The sequence below is a fragment of the Bubalus bubalis genome, chromosome 21 (assembly GCF_019923935.1).
Source record: "Bubalus bubalis isolate 160015118507 breed Murrah chromosome 21, NDDB_SH_1, whole genome shotgun sequence".
In the NCBI taxonomy this organism is placed as follows: domain Eukaryota; kingdom Metazoa; phylum Chordata; class Mammalia; order Artiodactyla; family Bovidae; genus Bubalus; species Bubalus bubalis.
This window is the reverse complement of record NC_059177.1, coordinates 59479045-59497828: the sequence shown is the minus strand read 5'-3', so window position 1 is coordinate 59497828 and position 18784 is coordinate 59479045. Positions and strand designations below refer to the sequence as shown.

The 18784-nt window shown below is 51.3% G+C and overlaps 1 protein-coding gene across 1 annotated transcript in view; it reads left to right on the top strand.

Annotated features, from left to right (window-relative positions):
- The first annotated feature begins 3164 nt into the window (after positions 1-3164).
- Positions 3165-18784, top strand: part of KBTBD12 (kelch repeat and BTB domain containing 12) — a 51833-nt gene continuing 36213 nt past the window's right edge. Inside the window, exons 1-2 of the mRNA XM_006078840.4 lie at positions 3165-3309; positions 13689-14870. Coding sequence (XP_006078902.1) covers positions 13801-14870 — 1070 coding nt within the window. The 5' untranslated portion in view covers positions 3165-3309; positions 13689-13800. The remainder of the gene's footprint in view (positions 3310-13688; positions 14871-18784) is intronic.

Sequence of the window (18784 nt, the reverse complement as noted above, 5' to 3'; positions counted from 1 at the left end):
ACCCTGCCGGAGACGCGCACTGGGACAGATGCACAGAATCGCTGACACCTGGGCTCCTCCTGGGAGAAGATCCCCCTATTAAGGGCATCCACTCACTCTGCAACTGGTACTCAGTTCTGACCCTGTGCCAGGCTCTGGGCCATAAGGGTGGGCAGAGACAGACACAGCCCTGCCCTCGCCTCCCCGGGGAGAAGTGCCATCAGCCTCACGAGCACGCCAACAAATGTACAACCTAAATCCGAAACCAAGGCAAAGACAGAGCGGTGCCAGGCTTTCCCGGAGGAGAATAAACCGTGTGTACACTGATGGATCTATGGAGAACGTGGAGGGCAGAGACTGCGGGCTGGACCAGAGTGTAAATAACAGAGCTGCCGGCCGCCCAAGGGAGACCAGACTGCCCGGGTCCACCCTCAGGGGCGAGGTTTGACCACATGACCAAGTCACGGCCAACAGTATCTGGGGTATGGTTCCTGAGTGCGTCCCTGAAGGAGGGACTTCTTTCCCTTCCCTTTTTTCATCTTGCTCCCCCACTGGAGGTGGTGGTGAGTCGTCTTGGAGCCTATGGACCACGGCGATGCTCCAGGGAGGCGAGGGGCCCCAGGGCCCTGATGCTGGAGCTGCCTTCGGAGCCCGGGAAGCCTCCCCAGGTAGGCATGTGAACGAGAAACGGACTTCTCCCTTCTTAGGGAACTATCACTGGAGCGCTCTGTGGGAGCAACTACACTCATCTTTTTTTTTAGAATGAGCCTTATTTATGTGTCTGGGTCAAGTCTTAGTTGCAGCGCACAGAATCTCACTGCATCACGCGAGACTTTCTTCGTGCTACACAAACTCGAGCTGTGGCATGTGGACTCGATAACTGTGATGTGGGCTCAGCTGCCCCGGGTGTGTGGTGAAGAGCCCGCAGGCCAGTGCAGGGGACACAAGAGACGCGGACTCGATGCCTGGGTCAGGAAGATCCCCTGCAGGAGAGCATGCCAACCCACTCCAGTGTTCTTGCCTAGAGGAGCCTGATGGGCTACAGTCCATGGGGTCACACAGAGTCAGACACGACTGAAGCAACTTAGTACACATGTGGGATTTCAGTTCCTCGACCAAGGATCGAACCCATGTCTCCAGATTCTTAACCCAGAGTGCCCAGGAAGTCCCCGAACTGATACTTCTTAATGCACACATCTGGAAGATACTAACAGTCGCTTAGCTTTCTTTTGCCAAAGAAATGAATGCTTTTGAACTGTGGTGTTGGAGAAGACTCTTGAGAGTCCCTTGGACTGCAAGGAGATCCAATCAGTCCATCCTAAAGGAGATCAGTCCTGGGTGTTCATTGGAAGGACTGATGCTGAAGCTGAGGCTCCAATATTTTGGCCACCTGATGCAAAGAACTGACTCATTGGAAAAGACCCTGATGCTGGGAAAGATTGGGGGCAGGAGGAGAAGGGGACGACAGAGGATAAGATGGTTGGATGGCATCACTGACTCAATGGACCTGAGTCTGAGTGAACTGCAGGAGTTGGTGATGGACAGGAAGGCCTGGCGTCCTGCAGTTCCTATGGTTGCAAAGAGACACGACTGAGCAACGGAAATGAACTGAACGGTCGCTTAATAATCCCACAGACAGTAACAATTAGTCAGGTCTGTTGAGAAACAAGTTGGACTCTGCCTCAAAAGCGATTTGATTGTTTGTGTACTCAGGATCTGAGGAACTCATTGCTGGAGAAATGAAATCATCTCGGGATGTGGAGAGAAGTTTGGCTTCTAGAAGGTTCGTGACCTTTCCAAACCCCCTCACATCTATTAGATTAAGCTGTGTGCAGCCCCGGCCACTCCAGGCCAGGCTGTCTAAGGGCTCGTCACCCCAGGAGTGGGAAGGCAAAGCTTAGCAGACAGACGGCACTCCTTTCTCCACATGACAGGTTCTTGCAGCGGGAGAGCCTCCAAAAGACATGTGGTTCCTTTCTCTGGCTTAGGACACGACACGGTCAGTATCAGCAGTGAGAGGTGACCGTGGCCTGAATTCAAGACCTGTGGGGAGAGAAGTCTGCATTTTTTTAATGTTTAATTAATGTATTAATTTTAATTGGAGGATAGTTACATTGTGATGGTTTTTGCCATACACCAACATGAATCGGCCACAGATATACATGGGTCGCCCCCCCCATCCTCAACCCCCTCTGACTTCCCTCCCCAGCCCACCCCTCTAGGTGTCCCAGAGCACCGACTCCAGGTGCCTCGCTTCATGCTTCTTTGAGGTCGCGCTGGTCATCTGTTTATCACATGGTCCTGCATACGTTTCGGTGATTCTCTTAAATCCTCCACCCTCCCCTTTAAGGACACCTGCCTCCTCAGGAGAAGGCCACTCGGGGAACAGGGTGGCTATCACAGCATCTGCAAGCATCAGCTCTTTAGTAACAAGGGTGTGAGCTGGACGCCTTAGCAGCAGGTCTGCTGTCCCCGGGGCGTCCCTGGGGCTTTCCTGGTGGCTCAGACAGTAAAGAATCTCCTTGCGATGCAGGAGACTGCAGGTTCGATCCCTGGGTCGGGAAGATCCCCTGGAGGAGGGCATGGTGACCCCACTCCAGTAGTCTTGCCTGGAAGAATCCCATAGACAGAGAAGCCTGGCGGGCTGCTGTCAAGGGGGTCGCAAAGAGTCGGAGAGGACTGAGCGACTGAACAGCAACGACTGCTGTCCCCCAAGAGTCTGAGCTCTCACAGAAGGTCACGGGGCCTCCAGGAGCAGAGGCCAGTTAGGACGCCTGCTTCCTGCCTCTCCCCAGCTCTGCCCACCATCACCCTCGTCAGTGCCCACTCCCTGACCATGAGCTCTCTGCAGGGCCAGCATGCCAAGGCGGACAGGGCAGAGCTCGTGGCCTCTGGGGAGGTGCTGGCACCTGGCTGCAGTGTGGCTCTAGGGTGAGCACCGTGTGCCGAGACAGACCGCAGGGCTCCCAGCGCGTCAGGCCGGAACAGCCACAAAGGACAAGAAACGACTGTGTGGCGACGGCTGGGACCTCCCGTGCTCACCATGAGGCTCGGACACGAGGCCCCCGCGGGCCAGCAACACGCGTGTACGCACACACGCAGGCACGACGGCGCTTGGTGCCTGCTCCGGGTCGGGCGCGGAGGGAGAGCAGCTGTCCGCGCGGAGCTGCCAGGTCGGTTCCCTGCCCGAGGACCCTGCGCGCCCTCCCCGCGGCGTCTATTTATAGGCGCCCCGGCTCGGCCCATATTGGTTAGGCGCCCGGCCGGTCAGGCGCCATCGCCGCGGCCCCAGAGGAGCGAGTGCGGCCGCGCCTCCAGCCGGGCAGCCCCGTAAGTAGCGGCGACCCTCCTGGGGGCGGGGGAACGACCTGCGCGTCCCGGGTCCCTCCGGCCCTGCGCCTCCGCCGCGCGCGCGGCAGCCCCGCGCAGCCCTGCGCTGGGACCCGCCCGGCCCTGGGGCGCCCTCCTCGCCGGCCGTGAGCGCTGGGACGGGGGCGCCTGCCGGCCCGGGGCTCCTCCTGGAACCTGAGGACGTGCCTGGCACAGCACACGGCCAGAGTCCTCACTGCAAATTGAATATTCTAACCGCCCTGCGCCTCCCTCCCGCCCGGACCCCGGGGGGATTCTTGAGGAGCTCTGGGCCAGCTAAAGGCTCCGAGGAGAACGCAAAGAGGCCACAAAGGAAGGAGCAAAGGAGAGGAGTCTTTAGCTTATCTCCCTCCTGGTCGGCCTTGAGGCCCTGGTGTGGTTCATTACCATGCAGTAAATCCAGGGTTGTCAGTACCCCCGGGAGTCTCCCTGCACTCAGGCCGGTCAGGAGCCATTTCTGCCAGGCTGTGAACAAGACGGTGATGCCGAAAAGCAATAAGGTTGGAGACTAGTGGGGGAAGCCAGGGGCCACGAAGGTAACGGCTATAGGGGCGAGAAAAGCCACAGCCTCGGAGGAGTTAGAAATGAGGGCGGGGTCAGGTCCAGATGGGGGCGTGGGGAACGGGGGAGGCATGTCCCCTCTGAGGAGGGGGCTACTCAAGGCCTGCTAGTGGTCTCCGAGGTGTGCGTGTGTGTGTTAGTCGCTTAGTCGTGTCTGACTCTTTGTGACCCGTGGACTGCAGCCCACCAGGCTCCTCTGTCCATGGGATTCTCCAGGCAAGAATACTGAAGTGGGTCGCCATTCCCTTCTCCAGGGGATTTTCCCGACCCAGGGATCGAACCCGGGTCTCATGCATTGTAGGCAGATCCTTCACCACTGAGCCACCAGGGAAGCGCGGTCTGAGAGGTGGGGTTGCCAAGGCCTGCCAGTGGGCCTTGCCATGCAAATTAAGAAGCCCCCGTTGCTGTCTTCCTTTTTTTTCAATGGATGCTGGAATATGTCAGCTTTGCATGTTGACAAGTTACCAAAAAAGTCTGTGAGCTGCCAATCTGCTATCTCTGGCTTCAGGTCCCTAAGAAGAGGGGCCGGGGCCAAATTCCTGAGCACACGGTGACTGGGGGCTGATTTTGAGGGCCGGAGACCTGGATGTCAGAGTGTGTCAAGCTGTAGGCAAGGAAATCAAGGTAATGATTCTGCAACATTTACTTGCCTTGGACAAAGGGATAGCAACTTAGAGAATCAAGCGCCACTTTTATACATAGAAAGAAAACATCTTCAAGATATTGGTTAATAACATGCATAAAAGCTATGAACTTGTCATTTAGGGCTAAGCAAAGCATTCATTTAATTGCACAAACCATGTTGAGCAGCTCCTCTGTGCCAGGCAATGTCACAGACAGATGTTAATAATACAAAAGGAGACACTTCCCAGGTGGCCCGGTAGCTGTGAGTTTGCTCTCCCAACGCAGGGGGCCCAGGTTTGATCCCTGGACAGGGAACTAGATCTCACATGCCGCAGCGAAGACCCAGCACAGCCAAATAAGTAAATAATGTTTTTTAAAAAGAATACAGAAGGGTTAAGATCGGAGTCCTACCATCACTGTGATCTCCAGTGAAAAGGGAAGAGGGTGGATACATAAATAAATTGCAGTAACAGCAGTGCTTTTGAACTGTGATGGAGAAGACTCCTGAGAGTCCCTTGGACGGCAAGGAGATCCAACCAGTCCATCCTAAAGATCGGTCCTGGGTGTTCATTGGAAGGACTGATGCTGAAGCTGGAACTCCAATACTTTGGCCACCTGATGCAAAGAGCTGACTCATTAGAAAAGACCCCAATGCTGGGAAAGATTGAGGGCAGGAGGAGAAGGGGACAACAGGATGAGATGGTTGGATGGCATCACCGACTCAATGGACATGGGTTTGAGAAAACTCCGGGAGTTGGTGATGGACAGGGAGGCCTGGCGTGCTGCAGTCCATGGGGTCACAGAGTCAGACACGACTGAGCGACTGAACTGAACTGAACAACAGCCCGGTCACTGCTGTGCTCAAGGTAAAAAGCAAGGAAGAGCCTTGAAGGCTTCACTGAGAGTGATGACTGGGCTGAATTTTGAAGAGCCAGTCCATTTTTTGAGGCAGAAGTGGATGAAGGGTGCTGCAGACACAGAGAAGAACATGTGAGGCTGACCGCCCTGGAACAGCCAGGGGTTCACCGTCACGAAGAGCCTGGTAATACAAGGAGGCCAAGTCAGCCGTGAGGCAGGCAGGGCTGGAAGGGCCCTCTCAGAGAGGGCCTTCTGATACCTGGCTGGTGCTGGTGCTGGGGAAAATAGGCTCAAGATAACTTCTGTGAATGTGGGGAGACTGATTTCATGCACAGAGTCACCAGCTCCCAGAAGGGCTGTGTGGTAACTCTGGAACTCAGGCATCACTTTCTGAGGTCGCGTTGACCTTCCTGGGCTTGCCAACCAAAATTTGTTCAAAGGGGTTTTAGGCTGGAATCTGGGACCCTAACCACGTAATTTCTTAGGTCGTCAGTCTTTTTCATCAATAAAATTGAAGGCTTTGCTGTTGACCAACTCTTATCATTTCAGATTAGAACCTCCTCACATACTGAACATGTCTATGGGGAAAAAAATATATACACTAATTCGGGAATGTAGTAACTTCTTTTCCCACCAAAGCAGATGTAGGAAGACATTGTTCCTGCCTTTCTCCCAAGGCAGTTCTCATTCAGACTGGAGAAGTAGGGTGTAAGCTTTTGGATTTTCCAGTGACTCGTAAGTTAGGTTGCCTACAGCATGACAGGTTTGAAAGGAGATTCATGATGTATCTATATGTCCTGTCTGTCTGTCTCTCTCTATACACATACACTAATGTGGTTTACGATGTAGGTTACATTTTCAAAGTTTGTAAGTTTCTCTAATGTTAATACAAATTTTAATTTTAAACTTAGTTTATGCAATATTTAAGACATGCAAAAAGGCATAACGAACAATACACATAGCCCTAGCTCATTCTTTTCTTCAGCTTCTACAAGCTCTTTTTAAATACCGTACAATTTTCTCTTGAGGGAATATGCTATAGTCTATCTGTTCTCCTGTTATTGGCTATTTAGGCTCTTTCCAAAGTTTTGCTAATTCAAACAGTGCTGCTATGAATTTAAACTACTTTTGACTTCAGCAAAATATAGAGGCATGGTCACGTATGAATCATTATTCAGAGAGGGTTGGATGGCATCACCAACTCAATGGACATGAGTCTGAGTAAACTCCTGGAGTTGGTGATGGACAGGGAGGCCTGGCGTGCTGCGGTCCATGAGGTCGCAAAGAGTTGGACACGACTGAGCAACTGAACCAAACTGAGCAACTTTAAAGCTAATATAAAGATTATAAAACTAAACATCATAAAAGCACAACACTAGCAGTTTAAGTAAATTAACATCTTTATGTCCCGTTAAACTTTATAGCAATCCACTTCTTAAAACTAAGTATTCTGGACGTGGGTGAAACTGCCTGTTGGATTTGCAGAGTAATTAGGCTTTATTCTTGTGACATATTTATCTTTGCTACTCATTTCTCCCCATTGTTATGGGCACTATTAATATGAGTGTACCAATTCAGTCTTCTATAAATCGGAGCAGAGAATAACTTCCCATTGATATCATTGAGAACATTTGTACAGTTTTATTTTGCTGATGAAAGGAGAATGCCCTCTGTGCCCCAACCCCCAGGCACAGTTGCTCTCAGTTCTTTCACTTGAGAACTGTGCCCACTGCCGTGTCTGTGCCCACAAGCAGTTTGTCTAGGAGCCCAAACATTTTTATTGTTCAAAAATTATTTGCACAGGTGTATTCAGCTTCACCAAGCAAATTACATATGGGAGATGCATGGCCTTATTTATTTCTCCAACTATTCTTATATAATTCTCAACACTAGTCTCAGATCAGGAATTAGAAAGAGGCTAAGAAACTTGCTCATGTTGTAAATGGCACAGCAGGGTCACAGAACCCAGGTCTCAGGAACCCAAGAGAAAGCCCATGTTCCTCACCTCTGAGGCACACTGCTACCCCGCCACGAGCACCTTGGCCCAAAGGACTGATCCAGCTGTGAATACTTTATTTACATACAGCGCCCGCATCTTCCTGATGCAGAAACCGACGTGCAGAGAGGTTCCATGGTTCTAGGATGACAGCAATGTCTTGACTGAGACCCAGGACTGGGGGGGTGAGCCGCTCAGTCATGCCCGACACTTTGCGACCCCATGGACTGTAGCCTGCCAGGCTCCTCTGTCCATGCAATTGTCCAGGCATGAATACTGCAGGGGGCTGCCGTTCTCTTCTCCAGGGGTTCTTCCCGACCCAAGGACCGAACCCAGGTCTCCCACACTGCATGCAGATTGTTTACCGTCTGAGCCACCAGGGAATCCCAGACCCAGGACTGCCTCACTTTAAAGCCCCCGTCTGCAATACCAGTGTCTTCTATGCAGATTATGCATACAAGAAACAACTCGAGGAACGCTTACTGAAGCATTTAACTGCCCAAGCGTTTTCCAGGGTCTCACCAGGAAAGTCATTTGGTCTGTAAATCCATAGCAATTAGAGTAGCTTTCAGGAGTGAAATAAAAGGTGGTTGGAAGGAAAGTGAACCAGTGAAGTGGCTCAGCCGTGTTTGACTCTTTGTGACCCCATGGACGGTAGCGCACCAGGCTCCTCCATCCATGGGATTCTCCAGGCCAGAACACTGGAGTGGGTTTCCACTTCCTTCTCCAGGGGATCTTCCCAACCCAGGGATTGAACCCAGGTCTTCCCCATTGCAGGCAGACGCTTTACTGCCTGAGCCACCTGGGAAGCCCCACGGTTAGAAGGAACAGATACTTAAATATATGTGCTCATCTAAAAAAGTCATAAATGCTTCTTCCGAATGTGAAAAGTATTATTTGTTGCTGTTGTTGAAGCCAGTGTTTGGGGCAGAGAAACTGTATCCAAACACTTATTTAGAAAATTGATTTATCTTCAGGAATCTCAGGGAGATAACCAGATGATCTTTTTAAAATAAGACTCTGAGCCTTCCCCGTCTCGAACTCTCCAGCTGGACTGAAGCAGAGGCTGGCAGACCGGGCGCCAGGCAGGGTCTGGGCGGCGGGTTTCCTCCGACAGAGGCGCAGGCTTGTTGTTCTGCTGCCCGTTTTGTGTAGCCCATGAACTCAGAATGAATGTCATCATTTTAAATGGCTTTTTAAAACCAAAAGAAGAAGAATATTTCATGATGTGAAAATGTACGAAATGTAAGTTTCCGTGTCTGTAAAACATTTATTTCTGGCACGGAGCGGTGCTCATCTGTCACACAGTGTCTGTGGCTGCCCCTGCAGCAACCCCAGGTATGCAGACGACCCCACCCTTCCGGCAGAAAGGGAAGAGGAACTAAAGAGCCTCTTGATGAAGGTGAAAGAGGAGAGTGAAAAAGCTGGCCTAAAGTTCAACATTCAGAAAACTAAGATCATGGCATCTGGTCCCATCTGCTACTGCTACTGCTAAGTTGCTTCAGTCGTGTCCAACTCTGTGCAGCCCCATAGATGGCAGCCCATCAGGCTCCCCCGTCCCTGGGATTCTCCAGGCAAGAACACTGGAGTGGGTTGCCATTGCGTTCTCCAATGCGTGAAAGTGAAAAGTGAAAGTGAAGTCGCTCAGTCGTGTCCAACTCTCCACGACCCCATGGACTGCAGCCTACCAGGCTCCTCCACCCATGGGATTTTCCAGGCAAGAGTACTGGAGTGGGGTGCCATTGCCTTCTCCATCTGGTCCCATCACTTCATGGCAAATAGATGGGGAAACAGTGGAAACAGTAGCTGACTTTATTTTTCTGGGCTCCAAAATCACTGCAGATGGTGATTGCAGCCGTGAAATTAAAAGATGCTTAGTCCTTAGAAGGAAAGGTATGACCAACCTAGACAGCATATTAAAAAGCAGAGAGACTATTTTGTCAACAAAGGTCTGTCTAATCAAGGCTACGGTTTTTCCAGTGGTCATGTATGGATGTGAGAGTTGGACCATAAAGAAAGCTGAGAGCCTAAGAATTAATGCTTTTGAACTGTGTTGTTGGAGAAGACTCTTGAGAGTCCCTTGGACTGCAAGGAGGTCCAAGCAGTCCATTCTAAAGGAGGTCAGTCCTGGGTGTTCATTGGTGGGACTGATGTTGAAGCTGAAACTCCAATACTTTGGCCACCTCATGCGAAGAGTTGACTCATTGGAAAAGACTCTGATGCTGGGAGGGATTGGGGACAGGAGGAGAAGGGGACGACAGAGGATGAGATGGCTGGATGGCATCACTGACTCGATGGACATGGGTTTGGGTGGACTCCGGGAGCTGGTGATGGACAGGGAGACCTGGCGTGCAGCGGTTCACAGGGTCCCAAAGAGTCGGACGCGACTGAACTGAACTGAACTGAAGCCCTGCATTGCAGCGGCAGCGCTGAACTCAGACAGAAACCCCACGAAGCCTGAGGCTTCCTCTCCGGCTCTGGTCGGGTGCTTGCGTTAGAGGGCTGATGAAGAGGGCAGGCTCTGGAGTCTGGGTTCAGGACTCAGTTCCTCTGGTTATAAGATGCTGTGGTCACTGAATGTGCAGAGGTAAATTCAAAAGAGTTGACTTAGTGCTTTCCGCCTTCTATCAAGGAGAAATGAGCAACATTGGAAATTTCCACAGTCCTTTTGCTCCACAGTACAGTAACAGAGAAGGTAAGGGTATACCCAGAGTGAAACTGTAAAATATGTATTTGCAATTCCTTATGCCACGTTGTCGCACGCTCACGCGTTGCCACTTGTGATGGTGAGGCCTCCTGAGCGCCAGCAACAGCACCCAGCAGCTCAAGCCCAGACGTCGAAGGCAGCGGCATCTCCCCCTGAACCGAGACGTCCAGACACGGGGCACGTCTGAAGCGCCGCCGCCTTTCCTGTACTGGCTCCATCCTTGTGCCGGCTGTGGGCAGACAGTGCAGAGGGTCAGACCCCTGATCTGTGTGGCACGCGGACGCCCCCGACCACTGCACCAGAGGCTGAGGGTCACTGCGCTCAGGCCAGGCTCAGGGTCCCGCCGGCCCTGAAGCAGCCTCAGGGCGAGGGCCGCTGGCGGGGACTCCCACCTGCCCTGCCCCAAGGGAGGCAGGCTGGGTGCTGAGGGAACGCCGGCACTGTGCGTACAGAGCTGCGTGTAAGACGTTACCCGTGACGTGTTTATCAAGAAGACTGGTCTGGTGGTAAGACTCAGCGGTCCCAGTGCAGGGGGTCCCGGTTCCACCCCCAGGCCACGAACTGGATCCCACACGTCGCAACTAAGGTTTCGCATGCCACCTGAAGATCAAAGCACCCATGTTCCGCAGTGGCGCAGCCAAATGGTAAATAAACAAGATAGAGGTTTAAAAACAGGAAACCCGTCCATCAGGGACCAAGAATTCTGTTTTTAAGCTCTTTGAAACGAATGCCACTTCTGTTTTTATGAAACTAGTCCTAAGCCAAAAGGTTCAACAAGGGTGGCTTGGTTCCTGCCTGAAAGATACGAAACCCTGGGCTGCAGTCGTAGCGCCCGGGCCCCCAGTGCCTCGTTCCCTCCAGCATCATCCAGATAAGCTTTAGGAGTTAGCGAGGCTGGAGTGCCTGCATCGCGTTAGATCCTGTGATGCCACCGGGAAGCTTGCTCGTGGCCTGCTAGCACTGCGGGGGTAGGTGCCCTCTGAAAGTCTTATGTATCAGCACACGGAATGGAAATCTTCAAACCTTTATTTCCTTGTAAAACCGGTTTTACAGTTTTTAGGTTGAGGCAACAGCTGTCGTCTGTAAAGCTGACTGATGTGTTTATGTATAAAGAAGCCTACATAATGTGGTTCACACCACTCGAAATGTGTTGCAGGAGAGCTCAGAAAGATAATGACTGCCTGCTGCTGCTAAGTTGCTTCAGTCGTGTCCTACTCTGTGTGACCCCATAGACGGCAGCCCACCAGGCTCCCCCGTCCCTAGGATTCTCCAGGCAAGAATCCTGGAGCGGGTTGCCATTTCCTTCTCCAATGCATGAAAGTGAAAAGTGAAAGTGAAGTCGCTCAGCGTGTCCGACTCCTAGCGACCCCATGGACTGCGGCCCACCAGACTCCTCCGTCCATGGGATTTTCCAGGCAAGAGTACTGGAGTGGGGTGCCATTGCCTTCTCCGAATGACTGCCTAATTACCCGTAATTGGATTATCTTTGTAAAAATCTACCACAAAGCAAAAAGCAAAGGTTCACTTTTAGCCTGAAAACTCTTACATAAGAAGTTTAACTTATTGAAATATAGCTGAGCCATTGTTCTATCCTTATTGCTGTTTAATCGCTAAGTCATAGCTGACTCTCTGCGACCCCATGGGCTGTAACCCACCAGGCTCCTCTGTCCGTGGGATTTCCCAGAAAAGAAGACTGGAGTGGGGTGCCGTTTTCTCCTCCAGGGGATCTTCCAGACCCAGGGATCGAACCTGTGTCTTGTGTATTGGCAGGGAGGCTCTTTACCACCAAGCCATCAGGGAAGCCGGCTGAGCCATCAACTCCCAGAAAATCCGTCAAGGAGGGCTGTATTCTCATCTCGAGTGTACGGATCCTAGGACTGGCTAGTCACTACGATTCCACACCCTTGAGCACAGTCGTTTTTTAGGTCTTACAGTTGCTAGTATATCATTAAACATTCCTTTCATGCTTAACACTTGTTTCCTGAAATGAACCTCAATTCAACATCGAAAACGTGCCATGTCTCATTGAGACAGATGAGATTTCTAATGCTTTACCGGATTACAGAAATTTAGAAAGTTTATTATAACCGTTACAGCTGACAGATTCTGCTTTCGCGATGTTGAAATTATCACCGCCCCTTCTTTCTCAGCTCCTCGCTGACTTTTCTGCCATCGATGTTAATTCTTGAGGTGTAAAACCTTGGCCATGCTACACCTGGACGGGGTGTCGGAGACTTGAGATCCACTCCTCCCATCCAGGGTTTCGACTCTGGGAATGTCCTTCTTTACAGCAAAATGGCTAATTAGCTTCCGTTCCCCGGGGGAAGGTGAAGCTGAGACAAGCTTAAAGAAATTTTTAATTAGACTTGTGCCTTTTCAGGCAAGAAGTAATTCCACCTCTGCCTCTGGGAGATAGGGAAGAGCCAAGGGAGGGTCAGAGAAAGGGGGTGACTCTTGTGGGTTTTGTAAGTTTAGGACGATTTAATTCTAAGTTTCAAGTGCTCTGAGTTCTCACATCGACAGACGCTTGGCTGTGCTTTGCTTTCCCAAGCCCTGTTTTGAAGTATTTACTCCACGGCAAAGTCTGAGCAGAATTTTAGTGGACTGCTTTTCCAGCCAGCCTGCATGCCCCCTTGTGATTTTGCAGACTGGCCGTGATTGCATCTGGGTGCGTTTGGGGGGACGGCGCGTGTAACCTTTGGGGTGGTGGGGTTGCATCTCCACAGAGAGACTGTCTCCTGATGAGGCCAGTCCTCTACCTGAGGGTCAGCTGAATTTGGTAACAGGAAGTGGACACACAAAAGGTGCCCATCTTGACTCCCTGCTGGTCCAGTGGTTGAGTCTGCCTGCCAATGCAGGGGACACAGGTTCAATCACTGGTCTGGGAAGATTCCACACGCCTTGGTGGGGAACGAAGCCCATGTGCACGCCTAGAGCCTGTGCAGCACGGGAGACCCCTGGACTGGGAAGCCTGCACCCCACGGTCGGAGAGCAAGCGGCCCCGCCCCTCGGCTGGAGAGAGCCACCCAGCAACTGAGACCCAGCACCATAGATAGACAAGTAAAATTAGTTTTTTTTAAAGGTGTCCATCTGTTCTGTCTTCATTCACCTTGGCAGGAAGCTCTCTCCAGCCCTCCTAGAAAAATCTCTGCCATTAGTTAGAGAAATACTGTTTGTGGTTAATAATTTATTGGTTTTTCTTTTTCTTTTTTTACAACCAATGCCATGATTTTAGATACCACGGTAGTCGTCTTTTTTGGTGTTGTTTGGTCACTAAGTCATGTCTGACTCTTTGCAACCCTGTGGACTATAGCCCTCCAGGCTCCTCTGTCTGTGGGATTTCCTGGTAAAGAACCCTGGAGTGGGTTGCCATTTCCTCCTCCAGGGGATCTTCCCAACCCAGGGACTGAACCCGTGTCTCCTGCTTGGCAGCTGGGTTCTTCACTGCTGAGCCACCAGGGAGGCCCCCCCAGTGGTGGGCTTAATATAAAAAGTCCCTGCTTGGAATGAGTGTTTGCTTATAAATAATGCTGCATGTTTAAATGTCAGAAAATCTCTTTCTTAGAAGAAACCTGCCTCTTTCCTTCCCCTCAGGAATGTTTCATGACATCCCTGTCGCTTGGTGAGTAATCAGACATGAAAACAGGCCCTCGAGAATCAAGCTACGTTTAAAGAAGACCTACTCGGAGACATTGGAGAGGACACCATGGAGTGCAAGTCTGAGGGGAAAGAAAAATACCAACACAGCTTGAACTTACTGAATAAAATTAAGAGCATGAAAGATTTAGCGGAGATGATTGATGTCGTGATCATCGCAGAAGGGGAGACGTTCCCCTGCCACAGGCTGGTCCTGGCTGCCTTTAGTCCGTATTTCAAAGCCATGTTTACGTGCGGGCTCCTCGAGTGCACCCAGAGAGAGGTGGTGCTTCACGACATCACGGCGGAAAGCGTGGCGGTGATACTCCGCTACATGTACCACGCGGCTCTGGAGGTCAGCAACGCCAACGTGCAGACGGTGGCCATGGCCGCCTACTTCATGCAGATGGAGGACGTCTTCCAGGCGTGCCAGAAGCACATGATGGCCCACATGGACGCCTCGAACTGTGTCGGCATCTACTATTTTGCAAAGCAGATTGGAGCTGAAGACTTGGCCGATCAGTCGAGGAAATACTTGTACCGGCACTTTGCCGAGGTGAGCTTACACGAAGAGATCCTGGAAGTGGAGGTGCACCAGCTCCTGACGCTTATCCAGTCGGACGACCTGAACGTGTCCAGAGAGGAGAGCATTCTGGACCTCGTCCTGAGGTGGGTCAATCATCGCCCGGACCGACGCACGGAGCACCTCGTGGTGCTTTTGAAGCAGGTTAGGTTGCAACTGGTCAGCCCTTCCTTTCTGAGACAAGCCCTGAGGAGGAACACGGTGCTCCTGTGTGACGCGAACTGCATCGACCTCATTCAGAACGCGTTCAAAGCCATCAAGACGCCCCAGCCGCACGCTCTGAATCTTCGTTACGGCATGGAGACCACCAGTCTCCTGCTGTGCATTGGCACCAATGCTTCAGGGATCAGGTCGAGACACAGGAACTACGGGGACGCCAGCTTTTGCTATGACCCTGTGTCGCGGAAGACCTATTTCATCTCGTCTCCCAAGTACGGGGAGGGTTTGGGCACCGTGTGTACCGGGGTCGTCATGGAAGACAACAGTCTCATCGTGGCTGGGGAGGCCAGCGCCTCTAAACTCTCCAGACAGAAGAGCAAGAACATTGAGATCTACAGGTATGTACCCAGCATTTGTTTCCATTATCTGGCTTTGACACCAGCAGCAGACGTTACTGCTGGGAGAGCATGTTTTAAATCACATGTGTTCTGAATTACCTCGCGATCATGTATTTGACATAGAGGTAACATTCATAACGAAAGCATCCACATTCTTTTCCCTCTCCCGTTCACTGTTAAGAATCCACCTGCGGTGTGGGAGACCTGGGTTTGATCCCCGGGTTGGGAAGATCCCCTGGAGAAGGGAAAGGCTCCCCACTCCAGTATTCTGGCCTGGAGAGTCCCATGGACTGTATGGTCCATGGGGTCGCCAAGAGTCAGACACGACTGAGCGACTTTCACTTCACTTTCATTGTTGAGAGGGTATAGATGAAGCTGTGTGAGTTAAGTGTGTATATGTTACAATTCCTGTCTGTTTATATCCAGGTTTCACTGTTTATCCATATGCTATAATCGCTTTGCTTTTGAAGAGCTGCATATAACGTTTAACAAGAAGAAATGTTTACTAACAGTGACTCCTTTGTGCTGACACTTTCTAGTTCACAATTCAGAGTAAGAAGTGATTGGTTTCTTGGCCAAAATGTACTGTACGTCCTGTCAGCTTTCATTCTGTGCCCTTAATGAGTGGGTCTCTCCAAACCTCTTGGAGAAGGAAGTGGCAGCCCACTCCAGTACTCTCGCCTGGAGAATCCCACGGGCAGAGGAACCTGAGGGGCTACAGTTCATGGGGTCGGAAAGAGTCGAACACAACTGAGCGACTAACACCCGCTTCCTAAACCTCTAATAGCATCTAACGTGGGCAGCCAAAGAGTGCTTCGACCTAGGACTGCAGGAGGAGAGGGGTGTCTGCTTAGCAGTCGCGTCTGTCCAGGGCTTGTGCGTGGAGACAGCAGGAACTCAGCCCTGAGACGGACCTGGGTGAATGAGAACTGTGCAGGCAGTTCCTCGAGCTCTCCTCACCCACCATCCCCTCTCGGGGCCCTCGAGCCAGATGTTCTCAGACTTCCCTCGGGAAGTGCTTCTCAATGGCAGAGTGGGCACAGAGAGAGAGGAGAGGGCTCTCTTTAGCTGTCATCTCCTCGCGTCGCAGGACCGCTTCAGGCTCCAACGGGCGCCCCTCACCTGCACGCATTGAAGGCGTGTCGCTTCTGCCCGGCAGTGGGGGCAGGCATGGAAACCCCAGGCAGTGACTGCCCCTCTGGCCTCTGCCCACGGCGACAGAGTGGGGGCAGGTTCGAACCCCAGGTCCCCGGGGGAAGGGAGCCTGGGTCTCCTGGGGCAGTCTCTGGGCCCCTGACACTCGCTTCCTGTTGCTTTTCCCCTTGGAGCCTCAGGTTGTTTTGGTCTCTGCTTTCTTCCTCAAAGAGGTGCAATTCTGCCATCAGAGTTCATACTTCACAATCTCCAGTCCTCTCAAAGCCTGTGTTTTGATCCTTAAATGTCTCGCCTTGTAACTGTCTTCAAAAACCCACTCTCTATTCGTCTAACTACCCACCCTGTGTTCCTTTTCTTCTCTGTCTTGAACTGACCCTGTTTGGTGTGACCCACAGGCTCTCCCACGTTGGGCAGAAGTGAAGCCTCAGTTTCGCTCCTCACTTCCCCCAGGGATGAAACTGTCAGCAAGGCGAATAGAGAGATAATCAGAAGCGTTTGCTGTTATCGTTGCTCAGTTGCTGCATCGTGTCTCCTTGTGACCCCGTGGACTGCAGCACGCCAGGCTCCCCTGTCCTTCAGCAACTCCCGGAGCTTGCTCACACTCGTGTCCACTGAGTCACTGATGGTATCCAACCGTCTCATCCTCTGCTGCCTCTTTCTCCCCCTGCCTGTTTTCTAATGAGTTGGCTCTTTGCATCAGGTGGCCAAAGTATTTGAGCTTCAGCTTCAGCATCAGTCCTTCAACAGCATATTCAGGGTTGATTTCTTTTAGGATTAACTGGGTGGATCCCCTTGCAGTCCAGGGACTCCCAAGAGTCTTCCCTAACACCACAGTTGGAAAGCATTGATTCTTTGGTGCTCAGCTTTCTTTACCATGCAGCTCTCACACCTGTGCATGCCTACTGGAGAAAGCAGAGCTTTGACTACATGGGCCCTTGTCATTGTCAGAAGCATTGCTTGGGGCTTGAAGGAGGTTCCCAGTGCTGTGCGCATCGTTAGGGTCTTACAGTGCTCCCTAAGGGCACGTCAGGGCCAGGTTTGCGATCTGTTGTTTTTGTTTAGTCAATCAGTGGTGTCCAAATCTGCAGCCCCATGGACTGCAGCATGACATGTGTCCCTGTCCATTGCCAACTCCCGGAGCTTGCTCAAACTCATGTCCATTGAGTCGGTGATGCCATCCAACCGTCTCATCCTACATCATCCCCTTCTCCTTTGCCTTTAATCTTTCCCAGCATCAGGGTCTTTTCCAGTGGGTCAGTTCTTTGCATCAGGTGACCAGAGTACTGGAGCTTCAGCATCAGTCCTTCCAGTGAATATTCAGGACTGATTTCCTTTAGGATGGACTGGTTGGATTGCCTTGTAGTCCAAGGGACTCTCAAGAGTCTTCTCTAGCACCACAGTTCAAAAGCATCAGTTCTTGGGTGCTCAGCCTTCTTTATGGTCAAACTGTCACATCCATACATGACCACTGGAAAAACCATAGCCTTGACTATATGGACCTTTGTTAGCAAAGTAACTGTCTCTGCTTTTTAATACACTGTCTATGTTGATCATAGCTTTTCTTCTAAGGAGCAAGTGTCTTAATTTCATGGCTGTAGTCACTGTTCACAGTGATTTTGAGGCCAAGAAAATAAAGTCTGTCACTGTTTCCATTGTTTCCCCATCTATTTCCCATGAAGTGATGGGACCAGATGCCATGATCTTTGTTTTTTGAATGTTGAGCTTTAAGCCAACTTTTTCACTCTCCTCTTTCACTTTCATCAAGAGGCTCTTTAGTTCCTCTTCACTTTCTGCCATAAGGGTGGTGTCATCTGCATATCTGAGGTTATTGATATTTCTCCCGGCAATCTTGATTCCAGCTTGTGCTTCTTCCAGCCCAGCGTTTCTCATGATATACTCTGCATATAAGTTAAATAAGCAGGGTGACAATATACAGCCTTGACGTACTTCTTTCCCTATTTGGAACCAGTCCGTTGTTCCATGTCCAGTTCTAACTGTTGCTTCCTGACCTGCATGCAGGTTTCTCAGGAGGCAGGTCAGGTGGTCTGGTGTTCCCATCTCACCAAGGGAACGTTTCATGCAAAGATAGGCACAACAAAGGGCGGGAACGGTGTGGGCCTAGCAGAGGCTCGTGATGCGAGCGAGCGTGTCTGCATCTCCGCTGTGTCGCGCCCGCGTCCTGAGTGTTCGTCTTTAGACACTCTTCCGTTCGCCTCCACTCTGTAGTTCACAGACCTCCACGCAGACACCCTTCTTCTTGACTTAAAGGTGGGAGTGGATTATTCGCACTGTGGTCGGTTGTTTCTGTTTTAAAAGTACACCTCCCATCTCTTTGGTCTCTCACGCTTCGGTAGACAAGCAGCTGAGGACAGTCGTCTTCCGACCGACAGCCTCTGCGAGGACGGTGCGTGCTTCCCCACCACCGTTGCCTTCTTTGTGACACGTCCGAAACAGTGAGCTCTACGGCTTCATCCGGGAGCTTCAGCTCCTCATCCTTAGTGCGAAAGGCTAAATCGATTACCAAGTCGCCCGGCAAACATGTACTTCCCAACCTTCAGGGGATATATTTTTGTTCTTGGCCTCTTAAACCGTGTCTCAGAAAAACGAAAACTCAGCTTTTGAAGATTTTTTTTTAATGTGGACTGTTCTTAAGGTCTTTTTTGAGTTTGGTACAACGTCGTTACTGTTTTCTGTTTTGGTTTAAGGCGTGTGGGGTCTTAGCTCCCCCACCAGGGATGGAGCCCCCACTCCCCGCGTTG